Source organism: Poeciliopsis prolifica, unplaced genomic scaffold (assembly GCF_027474105.1).
Source record: "Poeciliopsis prolifica strain line A6 unplaced genomic scaffold, Auburn_PproV2 SCAFFOLD012, whole genome shotgun sequence".
In the NCBI taxonomy this organism is placed as follows: domain Eukaryota; kingdom Metazoa; phylum Chordata; class Actinopteri; order Cyprinodontiformes; family Poeciliidae; genus Poeciliopsis; species Poeciliopsis prolifica.
In genome coordinates, this window is record NW_026562387.1 from 11,357,890 (window position 1) to 11,376,230 (window position 18,341).

Genomic DNA, 18,341 nt, shown 5'->3' on the forward strand with positions numbered 1-18,341 from the left:
CTGCAAATGCTAACATGTTGGAGGCACAAAGTTGTTACTAAAACAAGCATTGAGAAGAAGATTTAAGTTTATTTTCTTTAACTGTAACTCGGTATGATCTAGTCATGATGTCTAAAATGTAAATTATAAGACAGTCTTAACTATAGTCCAAGACTTTGGCTTGAGAAAATGTGAACAAAGGCACATAAACTCCCTAAAGAGATAAGATTGCTGCTATTTAAGAAAGTAAAAAAAACAACAGACGAGGCATGGATTGGAAGAATGTCACACCACAATAGCATTTCAAATAAGTACAACAAAAATGTACAGAATTAGCCGTTTTTAAGTCCCTAATATGTTTACAATTGCACCCTTTTGCCATTCTGCTCATATAGTAACACTTAGAATGTGTAACGGCTATGAGCCTTCCTTAAAAAATACTGCTTGTCTGATATCCAGGATCGGACTATAATCCAGGTAAGACAACAGTGTGATGGCAATGTTTAATGAACAAAATACAAAAGCCTTACTTTTGCAGGTCTTTTGTATTAAACTAGTTCTTTATTCTAGTTCTTAGAATAAAGAACTAGTGGATTCAGAACATGTGAGAATCCAACTAAAAGTGAAACAAAGAGTATTAATGGAGAAGTACAAACCAAGAAATGAGGAACAGCTGGAGCGAAAACACAGGCATAGGAGAGATGAGGTATTGGATCAGCAGTACAGAGGAGAAGGTGACGGCAAATAAAAATAGGAGGAAAGAAAACTGAATCCAGTATAGTCAATAAAGAGAAATAAATAACAATTGCCGGAAACAAATCCAAAGCAAAAACAACGTTTTGGATTGTTTTTGGTAAGCTATAGAGAAATAAAGAGATATTAAAACTAGAAACATAAGTTAAACTAAAAGTCCCAAAGTTCACAGTGTAGTAAACTTTGTCCAGACATCTGAGTTGCAGTGAGACGCAACAGGCCAAGGACCTGGACCATATCATGTGGCATCTCAGGAAACTGTCCATAATTTTCGTTCTGTGACCTTTAAACACTTTGCTGTCACTTGATATTTGTAACCATCCCATGCCTAGTACAGTAATTATATATATCAAGGTTTGTTCTACTTACAAAGTCTAGAAAAAAAACACAATAAATGCACAAATGGTTGTTCCTTCATATTGTCACCTTCCTAAAATCATGGCCTCTTTAGCCAAAAGTAAAAAATCTTTTTATACCAAAATTCCTTTTGGCAAACAATGACTTAGGCCATTATTTAAAGAAGGTGACAATATAATATCACTCCTAGGTTGCACTGCATCTTAGAATAAAGCATCTATGTAAAACTTACAATAATTATTCTCCTAGGGGAGCATAAAACAGTTAAACGACCGTCATTAAATAATTTCTAACCCTCTCATTCACTCACAGCTTCAATGACTCTCCCTTTCTCATAGTAATAGTAAAAGTGAATAATAGCTCAAAACAAATATGGCAAAAATTATAACAAAAAACAGACAGAAGGTTTCCGATATGAAGCTTTATCCAACCTAGTTGCAATACTTAGTCACTGCTCTGTCGTTGGCTGTTCAAACTCGTCCCAGATTGCATGAAGGCTTTCTACCCAATAAGATCTTACTGCTGGTCCAGGAGCATGATATGCACAAACAGCCCTGCAGAGGGAATGATGTCGCCCCTCTTGGTGAGCAATGGGACGTGGCGATATCCTGGAAAAGAGGAAGTCAACTTCAGCCTTGTCAGCAAAGCAGGTTTTTGCACAACAGAAGTATAATTTAGAAAGTGTCAAAAACATAAAATCTTATCAAGTGAATATTTCCTTGCCAATAAGGCAAGGAAATATTAAATAAATAATATTTCCTTGCCAATAAGTCAAATACTCTTTAGAGTATTTGACCTCTAAAGAGTATTTGACCTCTGTCACATGTCTTTATATTGCTGTAGTTTCCTACCATTCTGAACACTGGTGAGTGGCAGACAGTACTGCCCAATGTGATCATTCTGGGACGCTGAGTCATAGTCCTCCACCACAAACTGCAACAAGGCCAGCTCGGGAACGTGGATATGAAACTCAAATTTCTCATTCCACATGGGGTTGAACCCTGCAAGGAGCAGATCTTTAGGTCAGCAGCACACTCCTTTCTTGTGACGCATGCATAAATGCTTCCTGGAATCCATTAGAATGTCATTGAAAGACTTATTTTAGAAATGATCAGTTTAGCATCTACAAAAAATGTTAAGTGAAGAATTGTTATTTTGGGTATGTTTTATGGTTCACAGAACAGTCAAGAGGAAGGCTTAGTCATTGACACCCTCCTCAATGAGGGTGTGACACGTCATGGACAAGTAAACTGGGTGTTCACAGAGTGTATCAATCACATCAGCGGAAAGATTAGTGGAAGGATAATCTAGGACCTTCTTGCTGCAAGGGAATGATCCTATAAACTGCACCACTGTGTAGCACAGGGATAAAAGTGTGGTAGCAAAGTGCTTGTGAATAATTTATTAACAGAAAAAGTAATTTTTCAATGAAACTGTAATCCCCTGAGATGTGCATGTATACATCTGCGGGTTACGGTCACCATTGTTTTCGATGTGGCGCGTCATCTTCCTGGCGTTGTCCTTTGGGACTCCCTGAATTTCCACTTTCACCAGAGGGTCAACAATGGACTTCTGTTTGTCCTTGTTGAGTTTAGGCAATTGCTGAGCTGAGATCACCTGTTGTGTTAAAGAGACAAAATATTTTTAATAAAATCATCGAGTCATGACAAACAACCAGGCACACACACCTAATGAGAATTTAGAGAGACCAATTACATTATAGTCATGTTTTTATAATGTGGGAGGAATCCGGAGTATCCGGAGAGAACCCATGCAGGCGCAAACGCCATGCAGAAAAATCTATCTATCTATCTATCTATCTATCTATCTATCTATCTATCTATCTATCTATCTATCTATCTATCGATCTATCTCTCTCTCTCTCTCTCTCTCTCTCTCTCTATATATATATATATATATATATATATATATATATATATATATATATATATATATATATATATATATATATATATATATATATATATATATGTATATATATATATATATATATATGTTATAGACCCATCTCTGACCTGAGCCTGGACTCCAACATGGCTTGCAGTTGTTCTTTGAACATGTAAAAGAAACCTGCGTTGGAAGAACCCCAAAACTATCTCCCTAAATCCCGCTCTTCACAACAATGTACGGTAATTTGCCCTTAACTCATCATTTTATTGTTATACTTTTAATTGCATTGATTGGTTAAAAAGCACTGCTTCCATAGTCCTGATCTGTGGTCAAAATCTTAACCTGCACAGAAGGTTGAGGTCTACAAGGTGCCTCTTTCGATGGCAGAAAGCGCTAAAGTGTGAACCAGCTTTGTACTTCGTGACACTCTTGACACCCATTGAGAACCATGAACAATTTCAGCAAGTTATATTTACATACATGTTCATAAATAAACAAGGAGCAACATTTTTGAGGCTAACTCTCACCATGACATGGAGGATCTTCTTCTGTAGCCATGGCCCTTCGGTAAGAGATTGAGGATTGAACTGAGACGACAGGCTTCTCTGGAATTCGGGCTTCAAGATGTATCCGCAAAATCCGTTTGGCAGAAACCGGCCCTGATTAAGTTGCATCTCTTTAGCGTGAGTTTGGAAGTTCAGCGCCACTGAAACAAAGGTCAGATAAAGGATCAGAGTAAAACACTGCTCATTATTCAGTATGCTAAGAATTTAATATTTTATTCTACGCTGAATTTTAGGGAGAATACCGATCTGGCAGCCAACATTCCACATAGGAACAGGGTTGTAGTTGGAGGAATCCGTCCTCGAGCCAGCTGGGTAGATCCTGGTGAGTTTGTCCATGTTGTGATGAATGAAGGCAGTGGCTGTAGAAGAACATAAACATAAAAACCTGCCTGCTTAATCTTTGGATTGCTGGAGCTTTTTTTTTTTTTTTTTTTTTTACAGTTCTCTCAACTACTGATAGGTCTTTAATGTACCTGAAGTTTCAGCCAGTTGGAAAGCTTTGCTCTCCTTCAAAGATGCCATTTCATAGAAGTTCTGGTTGTCTTTGGCATGTTGAAACCCACTGAAATGGACGCTCTTACAATAGATAACAATATCTGAGAGTTCTTTGGCGAGTTTGATCTTTGATTTCTGAAAGAAAATGGAAGACTAGTTAAACCAGTTCTTTATTTTATTTTTTTTTTAGATTTTTATATACACAGTACAAATCATGTGATTCACCTTTGACTTTGCTTTTTGACCGTTCTCCTGGCTTTCTGCAGCCTCATCCTCCTCAGACACCGTGTCTTCTTGAACAGAGTTGTTGTTGGAGAACATGGCATCCAGCTTGTTCAGTCGTTTCCCCTTGACGAGGAACTTGCCTTTCAGCTCCTAAACAAACACAAAATATGCTTCAATGTTTTGTTGCTCAATTATCAAAATGTGCCAAGAAGGAATCCAAGGAAAACAAGGAAACATATTTCTTAATTTTGTATTCCAAATAGCATATCGTTTTGTTAATTCATCGCAGTGTTGTAAAACAGTCCTTTATATTATTTATATTATTTTTCCTCCACCCCACCCTTAGAGATTGAATTCTGTGATATCTTTAGGAGAAAATGTGGAGAATTTGTTAAGCATCAAAGTAGCAAAGTCCTCATTCAGTCAAGTTTCTCCAGCTTCATACATTTGGAAAAATAACCAACAATGTTCCTTCTGGAGTTTCAAACCATTTAAATCTTATGGCTAGAAGACCGCAAGAACGATGATCTATTTCACTCCAACTTGGGAAATACTTTTTTGTAGTTTAATTAGATTAGTTTCATTCCTTTCACCTTAGCTTTTAACGCTCAAGTAACTTGGAAAGAGAAAAACCTGGCTCAGAAGTTCATTAACTTGCTGTGGTCGTGTTTTGATTCTTAATTATAAAGAATATTTATAATAGGGATCCACACTGAATTAAACCTAACTTGAGTTAGAATTTATGGTTACATACCTCTGGTGAGGGGAGGTTGGTGGGCATGGAGTCACCCAAAGGCTTTGTGACCAAAGCAGAGCCCAGGATGTCGATTAAGTGATGGGCCATGAGCTTTTGTTGTTCCACTGTGCAGTGGTTCTCCAGGGACAGAATCACTGGGTATTGAGATGTCTGGGTAGCAAAAGATCAACCATCAACATTCAAAGCTTTTTATTCTCCTAGAGGTAAAATAAACATTTTATTTACCTTGAAGGCATAGTCTTTGATGGCTCTGATGACGTCTTTGAAAAGGATTTTTGATGTTAGAGTGTAGCCGTGATAAATTACAGGCTCTCCATTTGGTCCATCCCAGCAGTCCAGCTCCACACAACGGCAACTCTTCATCAATGCTCTACAAAAAGAGGAGTGATAAAACTACCTTGTCCATCCATTTACTCTAAGTGAACAGTTTCATTTTAACTGAAATAACTAGACATATGTGGAATCAGTGAATAATCAAATTGTATGAAAGTATGCAAGGATTTTTGATTAATTGTTCTTATGTAAGCAGTGGATTTAATAGCTCTCAGTTTCCTTCATTAGTAATAAGCAACACTTCATTTGGATCAAATGATAAATTACACTTAAGACCCTGCCCTAGAATTTAATATTGGGGTTAACCTGTGCAGAAAGTATAGTCAAGTTTTCATCAGGACCATTTAATACATTAAACAAATTTAATTTGCTCCTCATTCAATTGAACAAACTTATCTGACAAGGTTTCAAACACGAACTAAAACTTCCAGCAAACACTGGGCTTCATATGTAATAAAAACATTGTCAGCGTAGTAGAGAAAGCAGATAAAATAGAAATAATATGGCTAAGACCTGACACCAGGTCAATGCTTAAGAGTAACTGGACATGCCTTAAGGTTTGAGTTTACGACGGAAATTTTATTTATGTTCACCCCACATTTTAATTGACCCAAAGTATCCCGAATGATCCACAGAGACAAGAATCAAGGTCCCTCTTCATTTCTGTACAACAACAAATCGTTGGGTACACTGGAAAGAGCTAACTCGGTAGAACGGCTTTTTTGAAAACGAGACAGAGTCTTGTCCAAGATATTTAACTCATTGAGAACAAAAAGATATCAGTAAAGATTTAATTGAATTGTGCATTAAACAAAGTAGATAATTGTTGGACAGACTCATGAAATGTCAGGCCTAAAAAATCCAGACAGCAGATTAAAACCGAGGGCGTTTTCTAATTTTTGTCTAACAACAAACGTTATTGAAATGCTTACTTTACATAGGCCTCTGTGCTGCTGGGTCCTTTGAGTTGGTCCTCCATCAGGTAGGTGTTGTGTGAGGAGGAGATAAAGTAATGATTGAGGGGCTGACTCATGTCCTGATACACCTGTGAGTGAGCTGGGTTGAAGATGGATCCATCCTCATGGTTGAGGTACATTGTAAAGCCATCCTTAGACATGTGCTTCTTCTGTTTTGCTGTGAGGATGAGCACAATACATTGAATAACCCTTGAAGCAAAGCAAATTTGATGAAAATTTAACTTTTGAAAAAAAAAACAAAAAAAAAAAACTGTCCCGAAACAGCTTACCAACCTGCTTCGTCCAATTCATATTTCTCAATCAGCTTGAGCGCACACTCCACTGTCGCTTGCTCCCTCTGCTCATTCAGTAGGAAATCCAGCAGGTCCCTGACGCTCATTTCACCCTGTGTTTTAGCATAATTCTGATAGATCTCATCTATCTCCTCCCGCTTTGTCAGGTGGTTATAAAATTCCTCGATCTCCAAGTCTTCCAGGGTACCCGAATTTGACGTGTCACATTTCTGCATAAACACATTGGGACTTCAGTCATCTGCTAACTTTGATTTGATTTGGTTTTACTCAAAACGAAAAGCAATTTGAGAGTGTCGCACCTTAAATATTTCCTCCGCATAGGAGTCATTCACCTCAATGTTGACCTGTCGCAGAAAATGCTTCAGCTCTTTCAGGGTCATCTTGTTGTCTTTGTTCTTGTCTGCTTTTCGCATGCAGCTGACAAACCAACTGGAACTCAGATGTAAGGATTTAGTTTACGACAGAAGAACAAAACTACAAATAATAACTGTACAGAGCACCACCTTAGAGCCCAAATCTCAACTGATGCACCCCTGTACAATATCTAATGCACATATATAAAACTACATAAATGCATAAATAAATGCACAACTGAACTTACTGGTTGTGACAAAACTCACCAACCATATGTGCTTTCACATGTCCCTCTGCACAAAAATATTTGAAACAAACTAACAAACTACATTAACAAACCAGATGGTGTATGTATGAAATAAAAGAAAATTGAAATCAAATCACATTAAGGATACTGTTCACTCTTTTGCTTCTTGTTGAGGTTGTTCACTTGGTTGATGAGCTTCTGCAGGCTGGTGACCCACCGATGGGCCTCCTCTTTAGAGTCCGCCATAAAGTCGAGATTCTTGTTGTGTCCCTTAAGCATGATAGAGAAACACATCTCTTCCTCATTGGGGTCCGTGTATTTTTTGAGTGCTTCGGTCTGGCGGCCTTTGCGCACAGATTCAATCTCATCAATGAGGACTGTGTGGAGAAAGCAGGACATTTGTTAGTACCTGTATTTAGAAATGACAACATGGCTGTGCTAATTAATTATAAGCCAAGTTCATTTGAACTTTTAAACTTATGGCAAGTTTAAGACAGCGTTCAGGGTCTAAAATTGACATTAAATTATTTGTAAAGGATTTTTGACTTCTTCCAAAATGAATCATTCCAAAGTTGTCTGACAGTGATCGCTTTATTTGTAATTTAAGATCTGGTCGTAAGCATTTAATACCCATCAGGCATTCTTAACACCTAAAGCACAGTCCTTCCTCCTACTTGCCATTATCTTGTTGTGAAATACGACTTTTCTCTTTGGTTACAATTGGGCTGTTTTTGTGTCTTATCCACAGGATAACTCTTGTTTATGAGGGAGCTTCCTTTGGTGGCCTCAAAGTGTTTGAGAAAAGTCACATGCTTCCAAGACGTCTGAGCCCAACCATGTCTGGTATCAACCATGTGGAAATGGTTGATACCAGTCAAATTAAAAGAAAAGCGAGAGTGAGTGAGAAATTATGAAAAAAGATACAATGGTGGTTAACAGAACTGTTTGAGAGTATAGAGGACGGTAATGTTTTGCACACAAACACGTCGCAGAACTCCTTTCCTCTAAGACCTTTCAAAATATTCTTGCTGGACCTTTTAGATTTAAAAACAACAACCTTATCACACATAATTGGCATTCCTGAGTCTTCAGGCAGAGGTGGACTGGAAATCTGACCGTTCTGATGAAGTACAAAATGATTGTCCAGTTCAGGGTCATGGACCTGCCTGTTTCTCCTAACAGAAAAAGTCAGTTTTATTACCTCCAATAGCAAGCAACAGCAGACGCCATGACCCCATGTTTAATAAAAGAACTGTTTTCTTTCTCACTGCTCTTGATTTCTCCCTCTTTCTTCTCTTGTATTTCTACGCTGGGTTATGTTGGAACTGGTGGAGACGTGACGCTTGTTCATAGTTCCAGTATTATAGAGATAAAATTTTATAAAATTTACAGTAATGCTTTTCCCTCTTTATTAATAATTGATTAAGTAAGGGTTTCCTTGCACCACAACAGTTTATAAAAAGAGGAGAATAAAATGATCAAGGTTCACTTGATATTAAGAAGCAAAAACAATACGAAATCAACAACGTTAAGTTTTTGCATCTTTGTTGGGAGACAAGATGTAAGTGGACAGAGGGTGACAGAGGACATTTGGTAAAGATGAGCATAAAACATACAAGAGTACTCAAAGTAACAAACATAGTAGTAATAACTACAGATTTATTACACGCCATACTTATCATTTGTCTGGTGAAGATCACATTAAAATACATTATTGCATCAAAGTGTCGTAATTTGGTTCTCTCAAAATAATCTTTTAGCATTTTTTTAACCTCCCTTAATGTTGTTTGTGTTTTGGGTGGTGAATAATATCAACATGGTTTCTTGTCCAGGCTTGTTTAATTAAAGTGTTAAGAAATATCAAAGTTCAAGAGCCTTAATGAGTGAGATTGTCCTTCTCTACAAAAAATAAATAAATAAGAAAATAGAATAAGATACACTGATTTATCACCAATGTGACCCAGACAACTTGACTGAAGGTCTTTACTCATGCAGCCTGTTTCCGCCCATATACTGGAAGACAGATCCTTTGTTGAGCAGCTTAATTTACAGCAGAGCAGGTACCAACACACATGACGTAATCACACTAAAGAGAAACTACTGACCTTGTGATAAAAACAAGAGAGATTAAAAGTTCAGCTACGCTAGTTTTAGATAACTGGCCAATATTGTTTATAGAATTGAACATTGAAAGGTAAGTACACATGCTTACAGTACTTATCTGAACAGGCTTTTGCAAACAAATACAGCTGAAGCAGATTTATCATCCGATGTAATTTTTTAACAAACAGCAAGACAAAAAAAACTCTACTGCTGTTAAGTATATGAACCTGCATCTCCCGCATTTTTCACTCTTTGCTGCTACAACTACCAGACAAAAATATCTGCTTTTGATTTCATCTCAACTTTTTCAGGGACTTCTTCTCAATGCGAAAGCTTCCATCGGAAAATGAAAGAAAGCAGTAGATATATAGATCCATTCATGTCACTGCAGCATTTAATATGTAAAGTATGTTTGTTCTTAGCAGCTAAGGTATTGATGATTCTCTAAATTTTAAGTAGAAATTCATGACTAACCTATTTCCATGGGGTAAAATGTGACATGACAAGGAGGCCAATTTGCTTTATCTAATCTTCAAAATGGGTAAGATAGGAGTGCCTGCTATTCACGCAAAGCATGTGTTAATCTACATAAGTCAGGAAATGACCACAAAAAAACAGCTACTAGTACTTGTCAGAAGTGGAGCAAATATCCATCCATCCATTCTCTTACACCCTTCTCCCTCGTGGGGTCTGGAGGTGCGGGTGCCTATCTCCAGCTAACGTTCCTGGTGAGAAGCGCGGTTCACCCTGGACAGGTTGCCAGTCTGTCCAGGACAAACAACCACACACACATTCACACCTAAGGAGAATTTTCAAAAGACCAATTGACTTGATGTTTTTGGACTGTGGAAGAAACCCGAAGTACCCACAGAGAACCCTGGTAGATTTTAATGTGGCAATTTTTAAAGTTAACATATTGTCTCGGATGCTTTTCAACATGTCATTGAGGTTAAAACAACCATGCCAATTTGATTATGTTTACAGATTCTATAACAACTATTACATGCTAACAAGTCAAAGCACTTGAAACTAGTTTCGCATGAAAGAAAGGTAGAACGTGCAAACAGCAGATACACACTGTTAACCACAGTGGTGGAGATGTGATTCTGTGGTTCTGCTTCTCTTCCAAAAAGCATGAAAAACCTGTTAGTGCATGATAATATAAAGTCTTTGAAATACTAGAAAATTTAAAAGATAATATTCAATGACTATACATAATTCAAGATAATTTCTCTCTAGAATTCAGACTAAGCATCGATGCATATTTACAGTCTTGACTTTGTGGTTTTAAACTGATAAAATTCAAAAGCACGCATACGCTGATTTCTAAACATCTCTTTTCAAATGTGGTTAAAACCAGGTCTTGTTTCACTCGCAGTTTTTTCCCCAGTAAACCTCACTACTTTTGAGCTGAGCTGTCACTTTGGCTTTCTGGCACGAAAACAATAAAACATGCTGTAGAGACCTAAAACAAAACACTGACCACCTTAAGACCAGCTTCGGGTTCTGTTGTTGTTCTAAGCGCCGGCTTTGGGACAGAGGTCATCAGCCCCGGCAGCACTGACTGTCAAAGGGGTGGGAGGGAAACCTGAACCACCAGAGACCCAGAGAAAGATAATGTCTCAGTCTGACAATGGATCACTGGACCAGATGAAGGAAAATAACTCAAATGGGCACACACATAGTCAGGATGTACACTAGATTTTTCTAGTCTGACTCTTGCCGCACCCATGATGAATGTGTGAGCTCTTTATACTCCACCACCAACATTTCTCACATACTTGCCAGAGCAATTTGATGAATGTGTGTGTGTGTGCGTGTGTGCACGTGTGTGTGTGCACACTATGAAGCAAGAAGCTTTTGTTTTGATCTGAAAGGAGTGCTCTTAGTTGACCCTGTAAAAGCCAAAGGAATGTCCAGCTAATGAAGAAGCGAGATGTGGTGCTCAAGATTATTTTTCTTTAGCAAGACTTAACTCATTTTTATGAATCATATGATAAAAGAAATATAAAACTCACAGGTTTTGTCTTTTTTGAAAATCTTTTTAGATGAGCACGAGATAGTCCTACAGTCTTCCATCAGACTAAAGTAGCGGCTCTTCTGCCAGGATTTTGAGCGAATCTTGATCAGGTTTGTGCCGGCGAGCAGGAACTGAAGATCATCATCATCTTTTAGACCTAGACAATTTAGGACAAAAGAGAAAATATCAGAATTATTATGAATGTTTGGATATTACTACTGTAGGGTTGCAATCAAAAAAAATCAAACAAAGTCCAGAAGTTATAGAGCTCTTATTCGTTTTATCTTTTTTTTCAAAAACATTTCCATCCAGTTACAGCATGACAGGTTCACACACAAGAGGGAAAGTCCCTTCTGATCTAACACACCTGCCTTTTAAAGCATTGACTCTTCCTTGACTAATTAAGGGGTGGAGTCAACACTTACAAGTGAAAACAACATTTGTACTACACTATATTCCTAGAAAGAAATTTATATTTCAACTAACAACCTTCAAACTAAAACAAAAACAATCTGGGCCCCAAATTAAATCCAAACACATCTCCCCTTCCTCTCAAACAATAGATTCTGAGGTTGATTGAAAACACCAGGTCCTTGTCAGCACTGCTCATGGGCACGCTTCCATTGCAACACCTGACCAGGTGACCTCAAAGAGAAGAAAAATGATTAAAACAAAAACACCAAACAAAGCAAGTTGCTTCCTCCAAACAAAATACAGTTAATAAATAAATCGGAATATAGAAGCACAAACACATCACCTTTTAGGGAGGGGTAAATCCCTCACAACTACAAAGATAAAACCAGACTTGAGTGGAGGATCTCTGTGAATATTGATTTTCAAATCTTAAAGTCCCAATTTGATTTTGGTCTAGAGTAATTTAAAGTCCATTGTTGAAACTAGGAGTGAGCAGATTACAGTTTTCTGGCGATCGCCGATTACCAATCTTTTAAAAAGCCCAACTTACCGGTTCCGATTTTGGCCAATACCATTTTTTGTCTGAAACGTTTGCCAACATATGAAGAAAGTTGGTGAATTGGCAACAATGGGGTGACTGTTGTTAACTGTAAATGTGCAGACATGACCTGGTAAGTCAGTTTATCAGTCAAACCTCTCTCACGGGAGAAAAAAAAAAGCCCAGTGGTTGATTTTTAGACTTTGCCGAGGTTGATGACATCGGTGGATAAAATTGGCTTCACATGTAAAACTGCTAAATATATATATATAAACTTTGGATTTTTATATGGACTCTTTTGGATGGAAAAGATATCAGCTTGTTGTTAAACAGGAACAATAGCAGAGTTTCCATTTTAGATGTCCTGCTAACTTCTACGCTAATATTGTTTTCATTTTTTTTGCTGTCTTCTACAGAGTGGACAGCATGATTTTGCAGTAAGCCATTATTTACGTGAAGTAAAAACTTAGGAAACCGCATGCTAACAGCTTTGGGAATGATTCCTAAGTCAAACCCTCTGTGTGAAGCCATAAAAATACTGGGTAGAAAATGCTTAATGTATTGTCGATTGTGCTGGGATCTGCAATGCAACTTAAAACAACGATAAGTTTTTACCAAGGTTTCTACGAAATAAAATTGGAATCTGTATGTGTCCTTTGAAGGGGAAAGCACTTGAACTCTGTTGGAGCTTTATCAGATTGCCAGGGAGATAGCGTGACAGGCTTTTCCGCACAAATTGTAACCTGAGCTCCCTACATGGCTTTGTTTCTCCAGAAGCATTAAAAGAATTGTTTTGAACATATACGTCAAACAGCCAACCTAGTTAGTTCAGCTTTTTTGTTGACAACATAGGGTGTGTTTTATTCTTCCAGGAAAACAAAAACTAGTTCCAGAATCCAAGGAACGCCCCCCCACGTAATGAGTGCTTCTTTTAAAGCTGAGTAATGAATTTCAGATGCAAGGCTTGACGAGTCTGTAACTCACTGTTCACACCATGTGAGACAAGCTAGGGCATGATGTTTTCTAGAATTATTGGGAAATAATATGGCTGGTTGATTTTCTCAAATTTCCTGAAGAGAAGGAATTCACTCTTACCCTGCATTTTCCCTGCTAAGGTTGGTTAAGATAAGTGTATTATCAAAAAAACTTGTGTTGATTCATATTGGAAACTCTTTACCTTCGGTGCCTTACAAAAGTAATTGTCCTCTTGAATTTTCAGATTATGCAATGCTACATATGCAAACTTCCTTCCTATTTTACTTGTACTACAAAAACACAAAGTTGTTCATAATTGTGTAGTGGAAAGAAAAGACACATGGTTTTCAACCTTTCTACTATGAAAATCTGAACAATGTGACGAACAACTGTCACAAACAATTGTCTTCCCGCTATTAATGTAAATCCAGTGCATCAATGAATTGGAGGCAACTTCAAAATCATTGCAGAGGTTCATTGTTTAGGTGGGAAAATCTAAACAATCTTGGAAAAGATCAACTCTGAAAGAAAACCATAAAAGTCACATTTATATTTTTTCAATGAGCCAAACGTTAGTAAGAAAACCAATTCAGTGACAACCAAAGTCTTAGAAGTGGGTCGATGGTGTCCAAGAGGACAATCCTAAAGCTACAGGGAGAGTGACAGTCTCTGGATGAGAAAAGTTGAAAGAGATACACCATAAGACAAGAAGTAGAACTGAAATTTTTTTTTGATTTGTTGTATTTTCTTTCAAGTCATATTGTACATATGTTTATCACATAAAATTGCATAACATGCATTGAACGTTCTGGTTGTAGAGTGACAAATGTGGAATAGCTCAAAGGGAATGAATATGCGATTTAAAATTGCTTAAAATTTAAGATTTAAAAGTTTACTTTGTGGAAGTGGAAAGAAAAATCTCTTTTAATTGTTATTTTTGGTGAACATAGCAATAAAGTGATGCTACGAGTTAAATCTTTTGTTTGTATTTCAACCCAGTTTGTTTACAAAGCTATATTTCAACAAGCGAGTTTGTTTTTATTCCATCTCCAAAACCTGAAGGAATTAGATAGATACGAACTTGTAAGTGAGAGGAGTTTACAGTAGAAAACGCAACCAGCGACAACTATATCTCTTTATTTCGTGGGTGAAAAGGAACTAAGAATTGACTTTCCAGACCCAATACCAGCAACTGCAGCGTTGGCATAGGTGTGTTTATATGGCTTTTCTCAGCAGAATGAAAACTTGAAATTACAATGCAAGCTATCCTCATCTTCAAATAGTAAACACACACACACACACACACACTGCAATACAGAATATTCAGACATTCATAAGTTTACCTCAAGATGCCAGTGGCAATTAGATGAAATAAATAAATAAATAAATATCAAGGCTATGGACCTATATTTGATTTTTTTCTTCTTCTTCTTTTCCATTTAAAATCCCCACCAAGTAAGAAGCACCATTTGAGCAACTGCATTCTGGCTTGTGTAAAATTCTAACGTGAAAATCAGTAGCAAATAAAACATATTTTTCATAAAGTATATCATTAATAATAATAAAAGAATTGATTAGAGCATGAACTGGTGTTATTGGTGAGTGTGTTTTATTGGTGGTGATGTTCTTAACATCAACACCATTGAAGAGGCACAGCAAATCAAATTCTGTTTACACAACCTTGGGTCAGACCAGAATCCAAGACACGCCCATATGTTAGTGCGGATAAATAGGAGTAATTTAATTTGATTTAGTAAAAGACATATCTCTTTAAAAGCTGGTGTTCTGAAAAAGATGAAATGTCTCTGTTGTTTATTCATAAACAATGATAGTCATAGGCTTTCCCTTGCTTTTAAGGAGATCATAAATGAAAAGGGCCACGTAGAGTCACTGGAAACAACAAAGAGGATTTTCACTAGACCATTCACTGTGGGGTTTTTTCTCCTCTCATCGAAAAGGGAGCAGAGGGTTTTTGTCAGGCAGAAGCCTGGTCTTTCATCAGAAGAAAGATGACAGACCAGGCGATTAAGAACCATTTACATTTGTGCACATAACAAACACAGATGTGGACACGCTGGATTACTGATGCGTCATAACAACAGGAGCATATTTTCCAAATCCAAGTTCTCCAAACGCCACCCGGGCATGCGCGGGCGCTCCTGTCTGTGTTGGTTTAACAACGTGCGCCCCTGACTGACTCCAAGCGTACCTTTAAACAGAGGACTCACCCAAACGTTCCCCATTTTCCTGCGCGACCTTTTTCTGGTGCTCTTCAAATACTTTCTCCTGTGAGTTTGTCCTTTTAGGACGTAGGCAGAAGCAAGACATCGCTGCGTAAAACTCCGCTCGGTGTACAGTTTGAGCTCGGTAAGGAAGAAAAAAGCTGGGAGGAAAAGTTTTTTTTCTCTCTCTCTCTCTCTCTCCTCGTGGGGCGGGTCTTTACATGGGTGTTATTACCCAGAAAGAGGGTAAATTGCTCCTTCGGAGAAACATTGTAGGTATAGACAACAAATTTATACTCAAAGTTACATTTATTATTTGGTTTAACCTTTTTGGGAAAGATACACTCAAAGTGGATTTTTTTTTTAACTTTATTTTTTTGCGAGTGTTTCTTTTCAGAGTCTCCGCTAAATAAGATCAACTGCACTCAAAACAAATGAAATATAAAAATGCTCTGTTGTCTTTGCAAAGCTTTTGAAAACGTGTACGTCCCTCTACGGGAGACATCAAAATGGCGCCGCCGTGTGGCAGTAGTTAAGTATCTGCTGTTAGTTTGGCTCGAGGTTGCGTTGTCCCGTGTACTATAGTGTCGAAAATATACAAATTCATAAACACATATAACACGAAGACGCATTTAAAGCGTTGATGAGTTTTGTTGGTGATAGTATTTGTAACAATTCCTATTATATATTAGTATATATATTTTTTTAAATATGCTTTTCCCATGAAAGCATTCCTCTGACATGTTTGGGCAGTGAGATCACGTGATGAATATATGTTCTTTGAAACCCTAAAGCAAGTTGTGGAAGCTTTATAAATTTTTGCTTGAGATAAAATGATGTCAGGTTTTAACCTAAATATACCAGTTAGACGATTTGCTCTGCCAGTTCTGTTAAAACAAAGTCATTTGTGCTGTAAGTGCTTCTAAAGTGTTTCTAAGAGATATTATGGTCTTTAAAAGTGGGAGTCAATTGTGTAAATAACGCAAAAAAAAAAAAAAGTTTCCAATCCGTCACTTCAAAACAGTGAGTGGATTAAAATTCAAGCAAAAACTATCACCTGTTGTTAGTTGCAGATCTGGCGCAACAAAGAAGACTGTCCCAGCCCGGATCTGGACAGGAAGGTGAATCATGGCGTACCGAGGACAGGTCATGCTGATCATCAGCTGTGTCCGCCAACAAAACCAAAGGCCTTGTTTTCACTCACTGAGTGAAATAACAGGATGTGATGATGGCAATTGATTCCCGAAAGATTGTCAATGCATAGGATGTCTGGCATTTTGGCACGCATATGTTGAATTTTTGTCAGAGCCTGTAATTTTAGCATTCTTGCAAATATTCAAATCTTTTTCTTCTAGTGTCTTACTCTAGTTATATGACTGGAAACAGTACAGAGATCGAATACTGGAACTGGAAGAAAGATGATATGTGTCAAAGGTGCAGAGGCCAGTCAGCTGAGCAACAAACATAAACATGAAACTCGACAAATATGTCACTATTGCTATTACGTCATATTCATCCAGTCTCTTGAAACAAGTTCTTAAGAAGACATATCTTTGTTCCCAGTCACACCACACAGTCACAATTTGCTAGAAAATATTTCTACATTTCCTTTAGAAATAAAAGCAAAATAAATAATTGTGAATTCACAGAGGTAATACTGACTAGCTCCTCCCATTACCATTTTTGTGCATTTTGTATGGCAGTAGTGAGTAAGCAGGTAACAGGCTGTTGAACAGTCAATAGTTTATAGGGGATTACATCTGCAATAATTAGTTCCAAAAGCATTTAAAACATTATTATGGAAATGGATTAATAAAAACTCGACTTGTGACTAAACTTTTTTATGGAGGAGAATTTGTATAGATTTTGTTAGATAGTTAATAAGTTTGCTTTATTGCACAAGTTTATTTTATTGACATAATTTCATCTTGTTTGTACATTATTTAGGTGACAAAACCAATAAAATAAATCTGTTACAGAATTGACTCTGTGGGTCTGGGGTTTAAATCTGTTTGGTTTATATATGAGTTTTATTTATTCATTTAGAATCAGAATAATTTTATGTTTCAGAAAAATATCCAAAACCATAAATCAGGCTGGATATGCTGAATTAGACTTGGGAACCTGCCATTGACTCACCACATATGCCCTTCAAATGATCCTTGTTGGAATGTTTGTTGGCTATATTACAAACACTATGAACTGAAAATAAAACACAAAATGATAAAAGAATTTAAAACGATGATGAACTTTAGAATCAAATGTGTGTTACTTGAATATGATGAGTAGCGTCACAGGGACTATGAACTTAAAATACTTGAAATAATATGTTATTTCAGTTAATGTCTGTTTATAAATCAGGTTTTTATTCTGTAAAATCTGTTTACCTTACAAATCCTCTCTGGACAAAGTGATAGCAACAGGAATTTAAGGTATTTTAACGGTCTTCAAGAAAATCAGATATTCTTCTCCTTGAAGGCAATGAAGCTAGTTGTTATTTTACATATATAAAACTCTGGGACTTAAAGTATGAATACAGTCTTTCATTCAATACAGCAATAAAAAGAGGGTCTGCACTTCAAATGTGGATCAAGAAACAACATTTTAAAAGACTCTGTGCACATTGAGGTTATGAGGAGTTTCACTATCGCCACCCTACTCACCGTCTATCCTAGAGTCCCCATCTGATTCCATTTTGAATTCAGTCAAAATCAATCCCCGTCCACAGCAGAAAGAAATTCCTGTTTGCCTCTACTGAACTGTCCTGTCTGTTTCAGTGGAAATACTTGCACAACTCTTCTGAGAGGAAAATCTACTCTGTT

The 18,341-nt window shown here is 37.2% G+C and overlaps 1 protein-coding gene across 2 annotated transcripts; it reads right to left on the reverse strand.

The window, feature by feature from the left end:
- Positions 1 to 49: 49 nt before the first annotated feature.
- Positions 50 to 18,341, reverse strand: plcd1a (phospholipase C, delta 1a). Of its 2 annotated transcripts, none has more exons than XM_055037201.1 (15): positions 18,183 to 18,341; positions 11,369 to 11,527; positions 7,396 to 7,624; positions 6,946 to 7,075; positions 6,627 to 6,855; positions 6,309 to 6,510; positions 5,269 to 5,413; positions 5,041 to 5,193; positions 4,287 to 4,436; positions 4,040 to 4,196; positions 3,809 to 3,925; positions 3,528 to 3,706; positions 2,571 to 2,706; positions 1,941 to 2,090; positions 50 to 1,697 (listed from the first exon to the last, which is right to left on the reverse strand). In XM_055037201.1, exons 1-15 carry the CDS (start codon positions 18,211 to 18,213, stop codon positions 1,606 to 1,608), a joined length of 2,259 nt encoding a protein of 752 aa, XP_054893176.1. In that variant the 5' UTR covers positions 18,214 to 18,341; the 3' UTR covers positions 50 to 1,605. The 2 variants fall into 2 exon arrangements, with proteins under 2 accessions (XP_054893176.1, XP_054893175.1); XM_055037200.1 differs by lacking the exon at positions 18,183 to 18,341 and adding an exon at positions 15,526 to 15,675.

Coding starts and splice junctions, on each gene's coding strand:
- plcd1a (XM_055037200.1), bottom strand. CDS start 15,625: ATGTCTTGCTTCTGCCTACGTCCTAAAAGGACAAACTCACAGGAGAAA. Junction 6,856..6,945: donor ATGCGGAGGAAATATTTAAG/GTGCGACACTCT, acceptor GTGTTTATGCAG/AAATGTGACACGTCAAATTC. Junction 2,091..2,570: donor GCGCCACATCGAAAACAATG/GTGACCGTAACC, acceptor TGCTCCTTGCAG/GGTTCAACCCCATGTGGAAT.